Genomic DNA, 20,900 nt, shown 5'->3' on the forward strand with positions numbered 1-20,900 from the left:
TCCCGTCCCCGCAGAGCCTGCGCCGTGCGCTCGGGAACTCGGCGGGGCCGCGGCTTCCAGAGTTGGCGCGCGGGACGGACTCCGAGGACCTGGCTTAGCGCAGCCACCGCGCCTCCCCTCACTCTGGTACCGGTAAGGCGCGGGGCGGCGAGGGAGGGGCAGCCCCTGGCCTGCGGGCAGGCGTCGGGGCGAGGGGCGCGCGAGGCGCTCCGACCCGGACGGACTGGGGGAGAGCGGGCACGTGGAGGCTCTGCGGACCGCAGGGTCGGGGCGAGCTGCGCGGGGCGCTGGGGAAAGGGGGCGTGGGGAGCCGAGAAGACCAGAGGCAGAACCGAGGACCCCGGCGATGGAAGAGGCCCAGCACCCACGCCTCTTACTCTGCTGGGTCCTTTGGGAGGTAGGCGTGTTGGTTGTTAAGTGCTCAGCGTTGGGAGAGCAAAGGGGACCGGTCCTGAGGTCCCTGCTCTGCAGGCTGAGAAGCCCGTTGTGCCCCTGATGGGGACTGGAGGCTCCCGAGCCCCAAAGCAAACGTTTCTCGGTAACACCCTGTCTGCGCACAGACGTGTGAAGGGTTCTGGTGAGCTCATGTGAAGTAGTCCGACTGCCCTGCCTCGGCTTTGCGTGTATGTGAGGCTGGTATCTGTTCACATGAGTCCATCTGGCCTAGTAGGTGTATTTGTTTGAGCGTATTTCCATGTGAGAAAAGTGCTGTCTGTCTGAAAGTGTGAGCGAGCGTCTGAGGACTGTGTGTTTCTGAGTGTGTCTTTTTCTGCGAGGATGTTGGTTTGGGGCATGACTGGGCTTCCTCCCTGCGTCACTGTGGGCCAGAGACAGTGTCTCCGATTGTTGGAGCTTGTGGCCCCCAGGCACCACTCGCCTGGACCCGGCAGAGCTGGAAGGAAGCTGTCTTTCTGAGGGAGGGGGGTTCTCTTCTTGCCTGGAACAGCAGAGAACAAGTTGGTAGAAGGCTAAAGGAAGTTGAGATCTTTGTCACTTGTTGATGGGGTGGGTTATTGATCATTAGGGTTGGGGGAGATCACGGGGAGGAGACCATTTGAATAGACAACACTGGAGATTTGTATAGACAACACTTTTAAAGTTGGCCCCCAGGACAAAGAGGAATCCGTGTATGCCAGCCACAGCTACTTTCTAGTGGTCCAGCTCTCCTTGGAGCTGCCCGTGCAGTCAAATGGATGAACCTTTAATTCTTTACAGCTTTCTAGACCATCCGACACTTTCCTGTGGCAGCAAGGCGAATGACTGGCACATTTCCTGAATGCTGCAGTGCCAGCATAGGAGGGAAGGGTTGCCTTTGACTCGCTAGTTGAGCAGTAGGAGACCCCCCTGGGTGTCTCCATTGCCTCATCTCTTTCTGTTTTGCTTTCAGTTTTCTCTCCATTTGGAGTTTTACTATCAGAAACATTTTCAAGGAGTGAACTGGGCAGGGGAAGTGACATAGTATGTGGGGTGGGGGTTAGGGTACACAGGCAGACCTGCCCTCAAGGGTTCTGCATTCCCACAACATGATGATATGGACATATATTTTAGGGTTTCTTGGAAGGAAGGAACAAGACTGCTCTCATTGGGATGGGAACTCTGGTCACTGCTCCTCCATGCACCCTGAGGATGCCAATGTTCTGGTGGGACCCTCCTCACTCTTACCTGGTTAGGCCAGGTGTGTGGCCGGGGCTTCAAGGGTGTCTGTTCTAAAGGCAGCATTGATAGTGTGGAAAGGGTACAGGTTTCATGGTCAGACATACCTGTATACAATGCTGGCCATTACCTCACTATGTTTGAGACTCTGAGGTTGTTTTCTGATGAGTAATATGGGAGGGAGTTAGTTGATATATACCCAAAAAGTTTGTTGTGAAATTTCAATGTTTGCAAAGTACCTAGCACAGTGCATGGCATTTCCTGGGGACTCAGTAGCCAATGCGCCCCAACTTATTTCAGCATGGAACCTCATTTTTCCTGGGAACTTCTCTGAACATCCTTTGCTAGACCCTGCCCTGTTTATTTAACAAACCTGAATTGGGTGTTTACTATAGGCCAGGCCCTGTACCATGCTCTTCTTTAGGACCAGGATAGCTTGTGGGCGAGGTGCAGGTGGGGACAGGCTTTGTCACAGGGGACCACAGGGCCTCCAAGTCCTATGTTCTAATTCCAGTTTTGCCTTGACCGCAGGGTAAACCTGTTGAACATTATTGGGCACTCTAATTTCAGCATCTAGCTCCCTCATATTAAAGACAGGGAAACTGGCCTGGCAGTACTTGAGTGTCGGCCTGTGAACCAGGAGGTCACTGTAAAATTCTGGTCAGAGCATGTGCCCGGGTTGTGGGCTTGGTCCCTGGTCGGGGGGTGTGCAAGAGGCAGCTGATCAATGATTCTCTCATCATTGATGTTTCTTTCTCTTCCTCTTCCTTACTCCCTGAAATCAATAAAAATATACATTTTAAAAATAACAACAGGGAAACTGAAGCCCCTCGAGGGACAGTAACTTGCTTAAGCTTGCACAACCAATAAGTTGCAGACCTGGGACTTGAACCTACTGTTTTCACTTTGCATTCTGTCTCTTGCTCTGTGGATCCCAATGTTCAGACCCCCTGTTCACCTTCATCTAACAGGGGTGGAGGCTGTAACAGTTTGATATGGGTGATGTCTGTCATCTTGTGGCTCAGATAAGGTTGTTAGGAGGCAGAAATACTTGTCTCCGAACCAGCAAAAAGCACAGAACTGTGGAATCTGAGAATGCCACCTCTGGAAGGGATCCTTAAGAGGTCTTTAAAACGCACCCTCTATTCTCCTTGCTGGTCTGTACATGACTCAGCCAGGTGGAGAAGGTCTCTATCTTTCTAAGGTCTCCTGGGATGCAGATTATCACAGTCTCCTGTGGTTTCCATTCTGGAGTCTTGTGCTAGTGACTGTCACAGAGCAATACCTTTTGCCTAATCTGTGGCTTCTTTCCTTCTCCGGTGGAGGTGGAGGACATGGGCCACCACTTTGCTCCGCTGACTTTCCTGTTGTTCTGGTCAGTCCCGGGAAATTCAGGGCTTGTAGGGATGGCTCTACCTAGCCTGTCTTCCTTTGCCCTCCATGACCCTTTGTTGGCAGGGGTTGGGAGGAGAGCTCCCTTTAAAGCTCTGAAATTGGAGCTGAACAGCTGCTCTCCGACCCCCCTTCCCCCCCTTGCTTTAATCGCTCTGGGGCCCAGGTGGAGGTGGGGGCAGGGCTTTGTCCCTGGCAGCACAGTCTCCAGTTCCTATGTTTTATTTTATTTTATTTATTTAAAAAATTTTTTTGTTAATCCTCACCTGAGGATATTTTTTTCATTGATTTTTTTTACAGAGTGGAAGGGAGAGAGGGTGGGTGGGAGGAAGGGAAGGAGGGAGGGAGGGAGAGAGGGAGGGAGGAAGGGAGAGAGGGAGGGAGGGAAAAAAAGGGATAGAGACAGAGACAGAAAGAGATAGATAGATGAAAGAAAGAAAGAAGAAAGAAAGGAAGGAAGGAAGGAGAGAGAAAGAAGAAAGAAAGAAAGAAAGAAAGAAAGAAAGAAAGAAAGAAAGAAAGAAAGAAATGTCAATGTGGGAGAGACACATCGATCATCGATAGGTTGCCATCCACACGAGCCCTGAATTGGGACCAGGGATTGAACCTGTAACCCAGGTACATGCCCTTGACCAGGAATTGAACTTGTGACCCTGAATGGGCCCACGCTTCAACCACTGAGCACACCAGCCAGGGCACCAACTTCTGTGTTTTAATTCCAGCTTTGCCTTGACCCCTTCTGAAAGGACAGTTCTTCCCTTACTTTTGGGTTTTCCATTTAGATGTTGGGGAGATTCTAATCACCTGTGTGACATGGTCCTGGAGCCTTCAGCTGGTAGCGACTGGATCTTTGGAAACTTTCCCACTAAAACTCCAGTCCCTAAGATCTGTGCCCACCTCTCCTGCCTTTAAAACTGGCAGGCTCACGGAAAGGCAAGAGGATGGGCCTGGCTCCCTGTGGTGTGGGCCAGCTCCTTGGCGGTGCTGAGGGTAGGCGGGCCCCCATGGGTGGGAACGCAGCTTCCTTTGACCCAAACTTCATGGGAACAATAGACTTCAGAGGAGTCACCAGGGGCAGGAAATGGGAGCTGTGCTAAGGCTGGGTGACCCTCCTGGGGGATGGGATTGCATATCCGGCCGAAAGGAAGGACAGGGTGTTGGGATCAGTGCAAAGGGCACTGGGGAGGGGCTGATGACACATAGGGTGGGCCTCTCCTCCGAAGGGGGCTGTTGACTCAGTGAAACCTGAGCTGCTTAGAGCCCATTATCTGGCGGAGCATTCTGCTCCCTGTCTCACTAACAAAGGCTTTGTGTGCGATACCTGACAGCCCCGCTGCTGCCCGGCTCACCCCTGCCAGAGCCAGGTCTTCCCCTTCCCTTCAAGCCCCTTGAGACGTCTGCGTGAATCTTTCTGACCGGATTAAAGGCTACTTTTGTTTCTTCCTGGATGATCTCCATCTTGGCGTTGAGCCTTGAGTAATAGTTGACTGGGGAGGCAATTTGTGCAGTGGGCAGAGCTCTGGGTGGGAAGCAACAGGCCTGGATCAGCTGGACAACATAAAGGGATTTCTTTTCTTTCTCTTTTTTTTTTTTTTTTTTTTCAGGCACAGGCAGAGCAAGAAGGCACAAGACAGTCAGGGGGAGATTCCTGCTTGAGGCAGGTGGTGGAATGTTCTGGGAGGCAGTCTCTTATCTTGCCTTGATCTTTGTGAGGGTAGAACAGACTTTGTGAGAAGGTTAAGGAGGACTGTGGGAGGAAAGAGGATCAGACCACACTGAGTTGCTTTTGCTTTTTTTGAGTTCTGGTTGCCAGACTCTTTTTTTTTTTTTTAATTAAATCTTTATTGTTCAGATTATTACATTTGTTCCTCTTTTTCCCCCCCATAACTCCCCTCCTCCCAGTTCCCACCCCACCCTCCGCCCTCACTCCCCACCCACTGTCCTCATCCATAGGTGCACGATTTTTGTCCAGTCTCTTCCCGCATCTCCCACACCCTTTCCCCCCCCAAGAATAGTCAGTCCACTCCCTTTCTATGCCCCGGATTCTATTATAATCACCAGTTCATTCTGTTCATCAGATTATTTATTCACTTGAGTCTTAGATTCACTTGTTGATAGATGTGTATTTGTTGTTCATAATTTGTATCTTTACCTTTTTCTTCTTCTTCCTCTTCTTAAAGGATACCTTTCAGCATTTCATATAATACTGGTTTGGTGGTGATGAACTCCTTTAGCTTTTCCTTATCTGTGAAGCCCTTTATCTGACCTTCAGTTCTGAATGATAGCTTTGCTGGATAAAGGAATCTTGGTTGTAGGTTCTTGGTATTCATCACTTTGAATATTTCTTGCCACTCCCTTCTGGCTTGTGGTTGGGGTCCTGCGAAGCTGTATGAGTGACCACGGAATCACTCCAGGGTCTGGGCGGAGATAAGAGTTGCCAAATAACAAATGCCGCCCTCATTTATTTCTTCAATGTAGCAAGCTGGGGATCCTGGAAGTGTCAGGCTGTTAGGCTTCTTGTTGGTCCCCCAAATTCCAGGTCAGATATTTGAACAAAAAAAGTCTAAGGGGACTTCAAAATGAAGTTGAGGTAACTAATAGCCACCACATGTTCACTCTATCAAGTCTTGGAAAATAATATAGTTTGGGTGGAGGAATGTTCAGTAAGAACTTTGAGTCTAGTGATTTTCTTGGGTTTGAGAGAAGTATGATCTGGCTGATACAGCAGTACGATGGATTGGTACCTGGTTGAAAGGTTATCCTGGGTACTGAATGGAGCTCACGTCACCCTGTGGGGAGGTCTCCAGCAATATGTCTCAGAGCTGTCTTCTCTTGTCCTCTGTAGATTCTGTGGGTGTTTAAGGCAGCAAGCAGGATTCTGAGTCATTTTAATTGACTAGAATGCAGAAATATGAAATTAAAAAACATTTTGTCTGTTAAAGCTCATACATGCTCATTGTAGAAAACCTTTATAAGTTAAAGGAGAAACAAAATGGTGCATAGTACCACAACTTAGGGATGAGCACAGTTAGTATTTTGGTATAGGTCTCTCCCGTTTTGTGTTCATGTAAACTATATATTTTAAATAATTGCAATTATACTCCTTTCTTCCTACTGAATACTATATAGTGAGCAATATCCCATGTCATAAAAATCACTTAAAACTGCTGAAACCGGTTTGGCTCAGTGGATAGAGCGTCGGCCTGCGGACTGAAGGGTCCCAGGTTCGATTCCGGTCAAGGGCATGTACCTTGGTTGCAGGCATATCCCCAGTGGGAGATGTGCAGGAGGCAGCTGATCGCTGTTTCTCTCTTATCGATGTTTCTAACTATCCCTCTCCCTTCCTCTCTGTAAAAAATCAATAAAATATATTTTTTAAAAAAATCACTTAAAACCATAATTGTAAGGGTCTGAATAAGATTACGTTATATGAATGCCCCTTAATTTTTAAAATTTATCTTTTAACGCAAACCTGGCACAGACTAAGTGCATTCTCTGTTTCTTTTTTTCAGAGAGATGAAGCGAGAGGGGGAGAGAGATAGAAACATTAAGGATTAGAGAGAATCACTGATTGGCTGCCTCCTGTACGTCCCCCAACTGGGGATCGAGTCCACAACCCAGGCATGTGCCCTGGCTGGGAAGCGAACTGTGACTTCCTGGTTCATGGGTCAATGCTCAACCACCGAGCCACACTTGGCCAGGCAGAATGCCCCTTAATTTATTTAACTGTACCCTACTGCACTTTCAAAAATTGTTTTCGACTTTTAGCCATTGAAAATTACTTGCTATCTAGCAATGTGAACACGTATACTTTCCTCAAGATAAAATCTAATAGATTTAAGTGTAAAATCCTGCATTTAAGTTCAAAACATCAATTATAAAAGTATAGAATAGGAACTATCAATTCTTGTGGTGAAAACATATTTGGGCTTTCATTTGACAAAGGAAGGGGAAGGGAAATGAACATTTATGAAGTGCCTACTAGGTACCAGGTGTTATTCTAGACATTTTTGCCTACATCATCTCCTTTAATCTTTGTGAGGTAGGGTTCGTTTTTTGTTTGTTTTGTTTTTTAACCTTTACTATACAGAAGAGGAAAAAAGTTACACAGAGATTAATGCTTGGGTTGGAGTTTGAACCCAGGTTGATCTGAGTCTTCGTACCACCCCTTAAACCGAGTCTGTGTGCCTAGCGGTGTGGTGGGATTTGTGTCAAGGAAAACCTTAGTCCACTAAGTTCTGTGCTGCTTGGGCCACCTTGGGAGTCACCTCTGCTTTTGGAGGGTGGATACGCCCTGACCTGTTAACCATGCAGCTTGCTGGTATTGTGAGTGTCTTAGCAGAGGGCAGATGAGGATTGGACCCGTCCCATCATCAGGGTTCATTTCACATTTCCAGAAGGCGGGCCCTCTTTGCAGGAGTAGTACATCAGCTCCATCTGCTCTAAGTCAGTTTCACTGCATAGTACCACCTAGAACTACATAGAATTTCATTACCTGGAACTCGTTAGGGATGTTTTGGAGGTCTCTGCACTGGGTGGGAAATTGGACCAGATGACATCTAGGTCATCCATGTGGTTCTGGGCCTCAGTTTCTCCACATGCAGCAAGTGGGGATTGTAGTAGGCAATGGGGGAGGTATTTTCCCACTTTGGCATTCTGGGATTCCTGATGGAGGCAAGGCTGAGAGATGTGGGGGCGGGGTGGGGCAGGGTCCAGGCAGTTAGAGGAGACAGAAAGGGGAGATGTGGGAGTTACTGCCTGGCTCCCCATCATCTTTGTACCAGCTGCATGAACAGGTGTTAGGGACAGGCTGCACCCTGAGGCGGGGGCAGGGGAAGATGACTCCAGCATGGCGTGGTGGCTACGAGCTCAGACTCCAGACCTGTGCTGTCCAATAGAGATATGGCATAAGCCAGATAGATAATTTTAAGTCATCTAGGGGCCACATTTAAGAAGTAAAGAAAGTGGTAAAATGAATTTTAATAATGTGTTTTATTAAACTACTATGCCTAAAATATTTTTAAACATATAATCAATACTTTAAAACAATTGAGATAGTTTACCTTTTTCTTTCATACAAAGTGTTAGAAATCTAGCATGTATTCTTTTACACTTTAATAGCACATCTCAATTTGAATTAGCCACTTTTCAAGTGCTCAGTAGCCATGAGGAACTAGTGGCTAAGTTTGGACAGGATAGTTTTGGAGCAAGTTATCTGACTGCAATGTGCCTTATTTTCTCCTCTGCAAAATGGGCATGATAATAGTAGAGCCAACCTCATGTGGTTGATGTGAAGATTAAACCGGTTATTGTTTATAAAGTGCTTAGTTTTTTTGCCTGGCAAATACTAACCACTGTATAAGTTTTTATCAAATAAATCGCTTATAGATGGTCCTTAAGCCCTGGACAAGCTAGAATTTATAAAGAGAGGCTGGGGACGTGCTTGGAAAAACCCAGTCACAGAGTGGTCTTGTGGTGTTGCCGGTTCACTGTGCCTGTGCCTGGGAGTTCTACATAATGGACTTGTCTCAGAGCAGATGGACCTGACCTGCTATTGCTGCGGAGAGGGCCTTCTGGAAGTGAGAAATGACACACCCTGATGACAAGAGAGACTCCAGTCCTTCAACAGGTGCGCGCCCAACATCTTTCTGCTTGGGGCTTGGAATGGTGCTGGGTGGCATGGAGGAAGCAAAAGCATCTTCAGAAATGTTCCATCGTAAGTTGAATGGCCTCATGTTGGAAGGGAGCAGAGGTCACTTACAGTATTTGAAGGTTTAGGCAGTATTTGTGCTGCTTGTGCAGGAGAAGTACCAGTGGCTACCAGTGGGTAGATTGGAGCTGGGCCCTCTGGGCAGAATAAGGAGGACTTTTTTAAAATGTAATTTTAAATTTACATAGGGCAAAGTACCACTCAGAGCACTGCCAGCCCAGCACTGCCAGCCCAATGCTCTTGGCATCAGCCTCCTCCGCTTGCACCTGGCCTCAGTCAATCCACTGTGGTCTCAGAGCACCCACTGTGTGCCTAGACTGTGCCAGGTGCAGTGGGGGAATGTGGAGGGAAGACCTGGTCCCTGTCCTCAACGAGCTTGTGATACAGCAGGAGAGACAGACTGAAAGCAAACACTGACAGCCTGTAAGATGAAAGAAGGGCTAATTAGAGGCACAAACAAGGGGGTGCCTGGTAAAGATGATTCATTCCGATGCAGCTGGGAGGAGTCAGGGAAGACTTCACAAGAGGAGGAGGCACTTGAGCAAGCTTTGTTGGATGGGTAAGGTTTTTTTTTTAACTTTTTTTATTTATAGTAACATTTTGTGTGGCTTTTAAAATTTTCTTTATTGATTACAGAGAGGAATGGAGAGGAAGGGAGAGATAGGAACATCAGTGATGAGAGAGAATCATTGATTGGCTGCATCCTGCACGCCCCACAGTGGGGATCGAGCCCACAACCCAGGCACATGCCCTGACTGGGAATCAAACCTTGAACTCCTGGTTCATAGGTCAATGCTCAACCACTTACTGGTAGCTACGCTGGCTAGGCAGGGATGGGTAGGGTTTTGATTGCGCTGTGTATAAACAAGAGAGGGACAGAGAAAGAGAGGAAGGAAGAGAGGACTAAATCTGGGAAGACAGAAAAAAATAGTGATTTCAGGGCTATAGTCATGGAGATAACTGGTCTTTATGGAAGAGATAGATTGGAGCTGGGCCCTCTGGGCAGAATAAGGAGGACTTTTTAAAAATGTAATTTTAAATTTACATACGGCAAAATTTACTCTGTGGTGCACAGTTCTGTGGATTTAGACAAATATATATAGTTGGGTATTCATCGCCACAGTCAAGAAGCAGAACTTTTGTCTCCTCAGACGGTGCCCTCCTGTGCTGCCCCTCTAGGACCCTTCCCCCAAGCCCATCCCCTGACAACTCTGCACTCCTGTAATTGTGCCTTTTCAAGAATGTCAGATGGACTCCTATGGTATGTAGCTTTTGAGCCTGCATCTTTCACTCAGCATAATGTTTTGAGATCCATCCAAGTTGTGCATATCATTCCTTTCTTTTGCTGAGTAGTATTCCATTGTGTGGATGGATGCACCAGTGTGTTCATCCGTTCACCCATTAAAGGACTTTTGGGTTGTTTCTAGCCTTTATCAATTATGAGTAAAACTACTGTCAACATTCATGTCCAGGTTTTTGTGTGAACACAAGCCTTCATTTCTCTTGGAGTGGGAATATTTGGAAGTGGTATTCCATATGGCACGTGTGTGTTTAATGTTTTAAGAAAACACCAAACTGTTCCCAAAGTATGCCATTTTGCATTCCTATCAGCAAAGCATGAGCATTCCTTTGCTCCATATCTTCAACAGCACTTGGTATATCAGGCTTCTTTTTGTTTTTGCCATTCTAATGGGTATGTAGTGAAATCTCATGGTGGTTTTAATTTGCATTTCTTTACTGACTAATGATGTCGAACATCTTTTCAGGTGTTTGCCATTCATGTAACATCTTTGGTAAAGTGTCAATCCAAATCTTTTGTCTGTGTTTTGACTTTAATATTTTGCATGTAAGTCAGATGTGTGATTTACACATTAAAAAAAAATGTTTGGAGAAAACTCATTTAGGGAGAAAAATCTCCAAAAGAAGATGATGTGTGTGAGGGACTCTGAGAGCGAGGTTTAGAGTTTGGTGTCATGAGCCTTGACCTTTCTTCAAGGGTGAAGTGGGACTTGGATGAGGCAGCGGGCTGGGTGGGGGAAACTCCTAGAGAATGACCTATGAAAAAGGTAGGAAGGAACAGGGCCTTCATGAAGGCCCTGGCTAAGTCTGTTCCTGGCTTAGCACTTGCCATAGAGCATGGTTTGCTGGGCATCTCCCTTTCTGGCTGGCTGTGCCTGGTCTATTCCCCATAGCTGGCTGGGTCAGGTTGGGCTGGTCCCATATAGAACAACAAATGCTTGTGCTCAGCCTGGGTATCAGCCATTTACATGGCCTTGTTTCCAAACTGAATGACCATGCATTCTGGAATGGGAGGTGGGGCATTTGTCAGGCCTTCAGGGGTAAGCCACTGGGTAGGAGTGTGGCTGGTGCAAGAGAGAATCAGTGGGTTGTATTTTCTGGGTCAGGGTGGGTCCTCTGTGATGGTGACCTCAGCCAAGGGTCTGAGGGCTTTGGGCCATTGGAACTTCTAGAGCATCTCAAAATTCATGTCTATCTCTGTCTGAGCAGAGTGGCTCTGAGATGGAAGAACATTTCTATGAAAAATGACCAAGGGTAGGATGGGTGCTCCTTCTAACCCCTTGTTCATGCTCAGTTCATCCTGTCCACTCCTGTGTCCTGGGAGCTGTGGCACTGTCCAGATGCTGGAGTCTTCATTCTTCCCTGGGACAGACCTTTTCCAGAGATGATTAAGGCCTAGAGGTGGAGTGTGGGCAGAGCTGAAGAGGGAGCCCTGCTTTCCTGGAGCTGCTAATGCTGGTGCCCCAGAGCCCATTGGGCTCCCAGGCCCCTTGATGCTCTGGGCACTGGAGGGCTGCTCCCCAGCACGCAGAGCCCCTGCCTGCCTCCTCCCTGTGCAGGCCTGCACTCAGAGCCCCCACCTGAAGTGCCTTGTGTTGCACGGGTGCCAGATGTGGGTGCACCTCTGGTCCTGGCAGGGTGGGGCATGGTCTTGTCTCTTTTTGGGTGAGCAGCTGATTAGGCAGATCCACCCCAGGCCTGGGAAACAAGCATTTGGTGAGCGGCATGCTGTGCGAGTGTGTATGAGCCCTGGTTCTGTCAATTCCCAGAGGGATCGCCATTTGACGGGATTCAGTGACAAGTCCTGTCAGGCAAAGGCTCAGTTATCTATTTTGAGATCTGAATTTTCATAGGACAGGCCTACTTAAAGTGAAGCACTTTCTCAAATTTTGCTTTATTTTAGAATCCTGAGGAAAGGCCCTGTGGAGAAAAAACATGCAAGACCTACTCTCCCCACCTTTGTTTTTTATTTATTTAAAATATATTTTTATTGATTTTAGAGAGGAAGGAAGAGGGGGAGAGTGAGATCGAAACATCAATGATGAGAATCATTGACCGGCTGCCTCCTGCACGGCCCCCACTGGGGATTGAGCCACAATCTGGGCATGTTCCCCTGACTGGAATCAAACCCGGGACCCTTCAGTCCACAGGCTGATGCTCTATCCATTGAGCCCAAACAGCTAGGGCTTGTTTTGTTTTTTAAATTAATAGCTTTTATTTTTTTGAGCAATTTTGGGTTTACAGAAAAACTAAGCAGAAAGTATAGATAGTTCCTTCCCTTCTCCCCCACTTGCTCTTATTATTAACACCTTACACTGAAGTCCATCAGAGTTCACTCTTTGTGTTGTTCATTCTGTGGGTGTTAACAAATGTGTAATGGCATGTATCCGCCCTGACAGTATCACGCAGAGTAGCTTCCCTGCCCTCAGATCCCCTTTGCTCCACCTGTTCATTCCTCCTTTTCCTCAATTCCCTGGCAACCCTGGGTCTTTTCCCTGTTTCCAGTTTGTTTTTTTCCAGAGTGTTATATGATTGCAGTCATCCAATATGTACCCTTTTCAGATTGGTTTTCACTTAGCAATATGCCTTTAAGGTTCCTCCAGGTCTTTTCATGGCTTGATAGCTCATCATATTGTCACTGAATATTCTACTTACCCACCATTTCTCTTTGAAGTGGGGACTCTGAGATCCAGAGAAGAGAAGTGACTGGCTCAAGAGGAACCATGAATTTGTGGCAAGGCTGAGCTTGGAGCCTGTTTTGCCTTTCTTTCACAGACTATTCAGAGGGGCTGCTGTGACAGGCACTGTGCTGGGGCCAAAAGCTTGTTTCATCACAGCTTCATCAGCCCCTTTGGTGGCTCCAGGGCAGGCCACAGGGTAGGGTGAGCGTGGAGGTCTGTGGACACCCACGTGCTGTGACCCACTTCCTGGATGTGTTAGGGCTAGGCACTCAGACACCCACATCCCTGGCTGCTCAGAGGGAGTGGCTGGGGCAGCTTTCCTGGTCCCAGCTTCTGGAGAGGTGATGGGTAGAATACTGGCCCTTTGGGTGTGGGGCTGGGGAATGGATAGAGTCTCTGCTACCCCAAGGGCTTAGGGCCTTTATCTACTCAAGAATTTTATCTCCCCTCCTTTTCTTTTCATCTCTGAGCCACCCATGGCCCCTCCCTGTTGAGATACCTCCCACTGGCCTGCTTTCCTCTCCACCTATTTACTTATCTCTCTTCTTGTTGACCCTCATTCCTTCTGTTCCTCTCTTCTCTACTGCTTCCCAGTGGTCATTGCTTCACATTGGTTCTTGCTCCCTCCACCATCCCTCCAATAACCACAGATGTTTGAGGAGACCTTCTGAGAGCCACCTCTGTGCCTGTATCTGAGCATAATTGAACTCAATCCTCTAGAGTCTCTAGTCTAGACAGTCTCATGAGGCCCTGGCAGGGTAGCTTAGTTGGTTGGAGTGTTGTAGGTTTGATTCTGGATCAGGGCACTTGTGAGAGGCAACTGATCAATGTTTCTCTCTCTTTCTCTAAAAAATAAATAAATAAATAAATAAATAAATAAATAAATAAATAGAATAAGCATATCCTTGGGTGAAGATTATAAATAAATAAATAAATAAATAAATAAATAAATAAATAAATAAATAAATAAAACTCAAAAAAGTTAAAAAAAAAAAAGACAGTTCCATGAGGAGGTAACATTATTACCTCTGGACTATATTTGGGAGGACACAGGCTCAGAGTGGAGCAGCTTGCCCAGGGATACTGGATACCAGGCCAGCATGAGCAGCATGAGGCCCAGCCTGGATCTGAGCCCAGGCCTGAGTCTCTGCCCCACAGCCCCTCCTGTCCAGGCCAGGCCTGCCCGGGTCTGCTCTCTGTGGCTGTGGTTCCAACACATCGTACACCCGGTAGGACTGTGGGGCCCTCTTTTTGCCTTCTTTTCTCTCACCCCCTTCCCATTCCTATTCTCTCATGAAATATTATGTGATAAATGTCTTCACGCTAAGAGGCTAGAGAGGGGTAGTGGGTGGTGCGAGCGCTGTGTGCACGTAATTTACCTGTGTGCCTCACTCAACCCTTCATCTTTCTGCATGGCGGGTCTCCTGTGTGACAGAAGCTTTAGGGAGGTTAAATAAGTTACTGGGAAGAGGCAGATTTTAATTCAGGGTCTACCTTGAACCTTCTTTTTAAAAAAATAATCCTTACCTGAGGATATGTTTCTATTGATTTTTTAGGGATGGAGGAAGGGAGAGAGAGAGAGAGAGACAGACAGACAGACAGGAAGAAAGAAACATCAATCAGCCATCTCCTGTACGTGCCCAATCAGGGATTGAGTCCGCAACCACTTGGTGTACAGGACAATGCTCCAGCCACCTGAGCCACCGACCAGGGCTGAACTTCCTTCACAGTGGACCAGACTCCTGCTGAGCTTCCCCCAGCTTCTCGCAGAGCTTTACACCTGTTAGGAGAGGAGGAAGCAGCACTCAGAGTGAAGGAAGGGTGCTCTGGTGGTGAGAACTCAGGCATTGTTACACCTAGGCTTGTGTGGTTTGTGACTTTTTGAGAATGGCCTTTTCCTGGCCTCCAGCAAGCCCTGGCCAGCCTTCTAAAGTCACACTGGGGTCAGCTTTTTCCAGCTGAGTACATGGCCCAGCCAGCCCCGCCCAGCCCTTTTCTCTGTTGGGCTGCTTTCTTCTCCTCCGTGCCCTCTCCTTCCTTCATCCTTTGGTACTGCCTGCCTCTGACCTGGGAACTCTCCTGTCTCATCTCTTTTCATTTCTAGCTGTAAATCAGCCATTTTCCTTTGCCTCCTATTTTCCATTGTATGGATATACTGTACCACATTTTGTTTATCCATTCATTGTTGAGGGGCAAGGGTTGTTTCCACCTTTTGGCTATCTTGGTGCCTTTAGACATGTCTCGCTCTGTTCAAAGACATTTTATTTAATACTAGTGGCCCAGTGCACAAAATCCATGCACATTAAAAGGGAATTAATTAGAGGAACTATTTTAATATTGCTATTTGCCCTTTCTCTATAATAGAAGTGTCAGAGATGAAAGAAAGTTAGTAAAATGTGTATTAAAATCTCCCTCCTGTCAGAGCCTGGGGCGCGCTGCAGGACCCAAAAGTCAAGTCCACGCCCACCTGAGCGCACCTCGAAATCACATGAGACCCAGACCCGACCGGCCCCACCCCCGTCAAGCCCTGCAGGGTGGGGAGCACAGCCTCAGGTCCTCCGTCAAGCCCAACCAGGGGGGGGACACAGCCTCAGGTACCCCGGCCCAACCTCAGGTTCCCCAGCCCGGCCTCAGATCCCCCCACATGAGGGTGTGACAACCATTTGCATATTAGGTCTTTATTATATAGGACTAGAGGCCTAGTACACAAAATTTGTGCACTGAGGGGGAGGTCCCCCCTCAGCCCGGCCTGCACCCTCTCGCAGTCCAGGACCCCTCGGGGGATGTCCCCCTGCTGGCTTAGGCCCACTCCTCCCGGGGATTGGGCATAAGCCGATAGTCAGACATCTCTTTCACAGTCTGGCACCCCTCACTCCTTACCACCCACCTTGTTCACTGCTCCTTACCGCTCGGCTCGCTGCTCCTTAGTGCTGTTGCGGAGGCAGGAGAGGCTGCCGCCACCGCCGCTGCGTTCTCCAGCTGTGAGCCTGACTTCTGGCTGCGTTGAGCATCTGCCCCCAGGTGGTCAATGCACATCATAATGACCAGTCGTTCTGGGTGTTCACTGTAACGGTCGCTTAGGCTTTTATTATATAGACACATTTTGATTTATTACTTTTGAAGTCACAACCAGCAGCACATGGCTCATGCCTGGACACAGCTTATCTAGCACATGCATTTTCTCCATAAGGCACATCACAGCCTTCGTGCATTTAGTACACTGGACAGCACTTCAGCACTACACTTCGGACCATTGTAAACAGCAAAATCAAGAACAAAAAACACAAAAGTGCAAAAAACATGGCATTAAGTAGATTGCAAAAAGGACACTTGTTTACCGTGTGTGAGCTGAGACCAGAAGGCAGAGTGCAGCCTTGTTCAGCCAAACTCAGCTGAACGTGTGTGACTTATATTTCGGTTGCTCAGCACATATACACGTCTGCAAATGATTAGGAAATCACTGCAAGTATTGATTTAGGGCAGGGGTCCTCAAACTTTTTAAACAGGGGGCCAGTTCACTGTCCCTCAGACTGTTGGAGGGCCGGACTATAGTTTAAAAAAAAAACTATGAACAAATTCCTACGCACACTGCACATATCTTATTTTGAAGTAAAAAAACAAATGTTTTCAGCGGGCCGCATGTGGCCCGCGGGCCGTAGTTTGAGGACCCCTGATTTAGGGGTTACACATTTTAGTGAGTAGGCGAATTTGCATATATGGACTCTGAATATCCTGTGAATGATAAGGGTCGACTGTATTTACATCTTCACAGAAAACCCTAAACCCCTGTTGCCCACTAGCTTTGAAGGGCATTAAGGGCAGACCATGTCATACGTGACTTGGTACCCAATGCCTGGCATATAGTAGGTGCTCCATATACAGCTTTGAATGAATGAATGAAAGGCCCAAAGGGCTAATGTGCTAATAGTGAGGTGTGAGGCATGAAAATAAACAGGGAGGAATTTTTTTTGGCTGGGGAACCTGCTTAACCACGCATGTCAGTCACCTGCTCCTCTCCATCCTAGGAACCAACTCTCTCCTCCTCATTGAGAGGCATCCAGATGCTGGTCATGGGAGTTTTAATTGTGTAGCAGCAAAGTACAGGGCTGAGGTTTAGTTCTAGTCCCTGTTTCAACTAGCTGTGGAGCCTTTTGGCAAGGCATGGCACCTGTAAGTTGGAGGGCAACGTTTCCTCTGGGGTTTTTCTTTATTTACACCAACCTTGGAAACTGCACACCTCCCAGCTGGGACCTTCCCCAGAGGCTGTGGGGCAGTGGGGTCTGTGCTGAGAAAAGTCAGGAAGACTTTCACATCCACAGAGAGAAATGCATCTAGCTCCCATTTGCTCCTCATTCAGGGTCTGGTACCCCTTCCTGTTACTCTTCACATCTGACTTAAGTCCCACATGCTGTAGACTCAGACCACTCCCCTCTGTTTGTCCACAAAACTATTGGCAAAGCCATCAGAGCAACATTGTGGTGGGTGAGAGACCGTTTGCTGGGGAAGGAGCTGAGCTCATCCACTTAGAGCAGTGGTTCTCAACCTTCCTAATGCCGCGACCCTTTAATACAGTTCCTCATGTTGTGGTGACCCCCAACCATAAAATTATGTTCGTTGCTACTTCATAACTGTAATTTTGCTACTGTTATGAATTGTAATGTAAATATCTGATATGCAGGATGTATTCTCATTGTTACAAATTGAACATAATCAAAGCATAGTGATTAATCACAAAAACAATATGTAATTATATATGTGTTTTCCGATGGTCTTAGGCGACCCCTGTGAAAGGGTCGTTCAACCCCAAAGGGGTCGCGACCCACAGGTTAAGAACCATTGACTTAGAGCTTTGGGGCTCGGGCACAGCCCTTCACCCCAGGAGCTCTGGTCTTGTCATCTGAAACGAGGTGGTACTGATTACCTCAAGGTGATGTTGGGAGGATTAGAGGAGATGTTAGCCCAGTGCCAGGCACAGAGTGGGCCTTCAGAAATGGTAGCTACTAGCTTTAACATTAAAATTATTCTCTCTCTGATAAGCAGAATGTTTGTGTCCCTCAGTGTCCTGGGTACCTCCCAATAGCCAGGCCTCCCTCCTGTGATTGTCAGGCAGCCCAGTCTGTCCTGCAGGGGGGCCAGGCGCGATGGGGGGGGGGGCATCACTGTGTTGGGGAGGTGGGCTCCGTGCTCTGACCCGGCTCTGTCTTGAGGACAGGTTCTTCTCTCTGGCTCTAGGTCCCTGTCCTTCCCTTTCCTCCCCAGCCTCCTGAGTTGCAGCAAAGCAGCCAATCTCCTAGGAACCTTGGGGCATGCACATTTTCCCTGGTCCTAAGACATCGCTGGCTATATTTGGCAAGAAATACAGTGACTTGGAATGGAAGACAGAAGATGCCTGAGGAGGCCTAATGAGGCGTTGAGGCAGCAGGTGTTACAGTCCTGAGGCCTTTGTGGGTGGGGCCAGGGAACCTTTCAGGGCAGAGGCAAGCCTTGGCGGAGCTGTGTGCCTGGTACCTGCTTCCACCGGATGACTCTCACACTTTGAGCACTTAGGTGTTTGCGTGCCTGTACCAGCCTTCCGCCCTCTATCTAAATCAGGGGTGGGAAATGTCCAGCCCGTGGGCCGCATGAGGCCCAAGAAATCATTTGGTGTGGCTCTGCCAAGGCGTTAGGGGTGAGTCAATTAAATGTTTGAGCAAATGTAGCAGGCTAATTTTCTTTAAGCAGGCTAATTTTTAAGTTGATAATTTTGTATGGCCTGTGAATGATGTTAAAAATATTCAAATGGCCTTTGGCAGAAAAAGGTTCCTCATCCCTGGGTCTAAGCCCCTAAGGGCCTGAACCCATTTCTTCAGAGGTTAGTCTAGGAATAGATAGATACTCAAGAGATGGTTTTCTTAAAAAAAATTTTTTGTTACTTTGCAAAATTTCAGCTTACTGGGGTGTCTACACTAATAAAAGACAAACATGCAAATTGACCATACCTTCCCTCCGCCTTAAGCCTCGCCCACCAGCCAGTCAGAGCAACTATATGCAAATTAATCCAACCAAGATGGCGGCCAGCAGCCATGGAGCTGGAGCAAGCAGGAGGCTTGGTTGCCCCAATGATGGAGGAAGCCAAGCTTCCCGCTGCTGCGGCAGGCTCTGAGCTCCACTCAGAGCAACAAAGTTTCAATTATAGAAGGCAAATAAACCCCAGATACCTGCTTTCAGCAGGCCATGGCCACAGAGCTGGAGCGAGCAGGAGTGGGTTGCCCCTGGCAATAGAGGAAGACAAGCTTCCCTCCCACCCGCCCTGGCTGGCTCTGAGCTCCTCTCAAGGCTACAAAGTTTCAATTATAGAAGGTAAATAAATCCCAGAAGAAAAAAAGGACAGGCTGGGAGCTTCCGTCGCCAGGGGGGCTTGGCCAGCCTGAAAACAGCTCTCAGCCCCTCACCCAGACTGGCCAGGCACCCCAGTGGGGACCCACCACCCTAAAGGGGGTGTGGCCAGCCTGAAAACAGCTATCAGCCCCTCACCCAGGCTGGCCAAACCTCCATGGGGTGAGGGTCCCTACTTGGGGTGGGGGGGCTTGACCAGCCTGCAAACAGCCATTAGCCCCTCACCCAGGCGGTCCAGGCACCCCAGTGGGACCCCCACCCTGATCCGGGACACCCTTCAGGGCAAACCAGCCAGCCCCCACCCATGCACCAGGCCTCTATCCTATATAATAAAAGGGTAATATGCAAACTGACCCTAACAGCAGAACGACTGGGAATGACTGGTCACTATGACACACACTGACCACCAGGGGGCAGATGCTCAATGCAGGAGCTGCCCCCTGGTGGTCAGTGCGCTCCCAAAGGGGGAGCTTTGCTCAGCCACAGCCAGGCTGACGGCTGCCAGTACAGCGGTGGTGGTGGGAGCCTCTCCCGCCTCCTCAGCAGCGCTAAGGATGTCCGACAGCAGCTTAGACCTGCTCCCCGCTGGCAAGTGGACATCCCCCGAGGGCTCCTGGGCTGCCAGAGGGATGTCTGACTGCCAGCTTGGGCCCGATCCCCCAGTGAGCGGGCCTAAGCCAGCAGGTGGACATCCTCCAAGGGGTCCCAGATTGTGAGAGGGCACAGGCCGGGCTGAGGGACCCCCTACCCCCGAGTGTACAAATTTTTGTGCACTGGGCCTCTAGTACTTGACATAAAATAATAAGATATTTAAAGTGTTTATCTAGTATTTGATAGATGTATACATTATTAAAGGAATTACCCTCATCTAATTAATCTATCTGTCACCTCAGATATATAATATTTATAATTTTTTTTTGGTTTTGGTGAGAACATTCAAGTTCTATTTTCTTAGCAAATTTCAGTTATACAATATAGTGTTATTAGCTGTAGTACCATGTCTTACATTCTCAGAACTTACTCATCTTGTAGCTGAAAGTCTGTACCTTTCTACTAGCATTTTCCTATTCCCCTACCTTCAGTAGATGTTTACTGATGGACTGGTGTGAGGAATTACATAAGTACAGAGGCTCACCCTAAGCAGGAAAGCAGTGCGACTAAACTCGGATTTAAGAGGTGGTGAGGAGACCAAGGGGGCTGGAGGAGGACTGGGAATGAGTCTGGAAGAAGGCTGGTGTTTCCTGTTCCTGATATCCCCTCTTGTTCTTACTTAAGAAATGAGTTCAGGGCAGTGAAAGCTCAGAGATCACCCCACAATTGGGGAGCTTGCACTTCTGCTTCAGTTGGCTCAATCTCCAGAGTCTAGTCCGATTGGGAATAGTCAGAATAATAATGGGAGGAACAGTTTTGGTCTCTGCTCTGAAATGAATTGGATGGGGAAGACCCACATTCCATTTGGTGTCGATGCTCCATAGCCACAGCTATATTAGATTGGGCAAAGCACCTAGGATTCAGACACATGACTCCTGGCCTTGATAACCAAGCCTTTTAGATAAGTCCACCATCCTGAAGGAGGATTCCTGGTCTGGGATTGAGATAGAGGGGCCTGCTCCTACTCTGAATTACTTTAGCCACCACCCCGCCTTCTACATCTTTATACCTCTGGGACAAATGTATCTCGAAGATTAGAATGGGTCTCCTGGAAGGAAACTTCAACTTCTCTTTTTCCATCCAGCTTCTCAGTTATAGGAGCCACTGAGGTGAAGGAGGTAGCTCTTTCACAGGGCCCA

At 48.1% G+C, this 20,900-nt stretch overlaps 1 protein-coding gene across 14 annotated transcripts in view; it reads left to right on the forward strand.

Annotated features, from left to right (window-relative positions):
- Positions 1-20,900, forward strand: part of TEAD4 (TEA domain transcription factor 4) — a 90,983-nt gene that overhangs the window by 517 nt on the left and 69,566 nt on the right. For 9 of the 14 annotated variants that reach the window (XM_036301698.1, XM_036301703.1, XM_036301705.1 and 6 more), the window contains exons 2-3: positions 15-132; positions 8,583-8,674. In XM_036301698.1, the coding sequence (XP_036157591.1) occupies positions 8,632-8,674 (43 nt within the window). In that variant the 5' untranslated portion in view covers positions 15-132; positions 8,583-8,631. Of the gene's footprint in view, position 1; positions 133-8,577; positions 8,675-9,906; positions 10,017-20,900 lie in introns of those variants that run through there. The other 5 variants (XM_036301699.1, XM_036301696.1, XM_036301700.1 and 2 more) reach the window with 5 other exon arrangements.

Source organism: Myotis myotis, unplaced genomic scaffold (assembly GCF_014108235.1).
Source record: "Myotis myotis isolate mMyoMyo1 unplaced genomic scaffold, mMyoMyo1.p scaffold_m19_p_3, whole genome shotgun sequence".
Lineage (NCBI taxonomy): Eukaryota > Metazoa > Chordata > Mammalia > Chiroptera > Vespertilionidae > Myotis > Myotis myotis.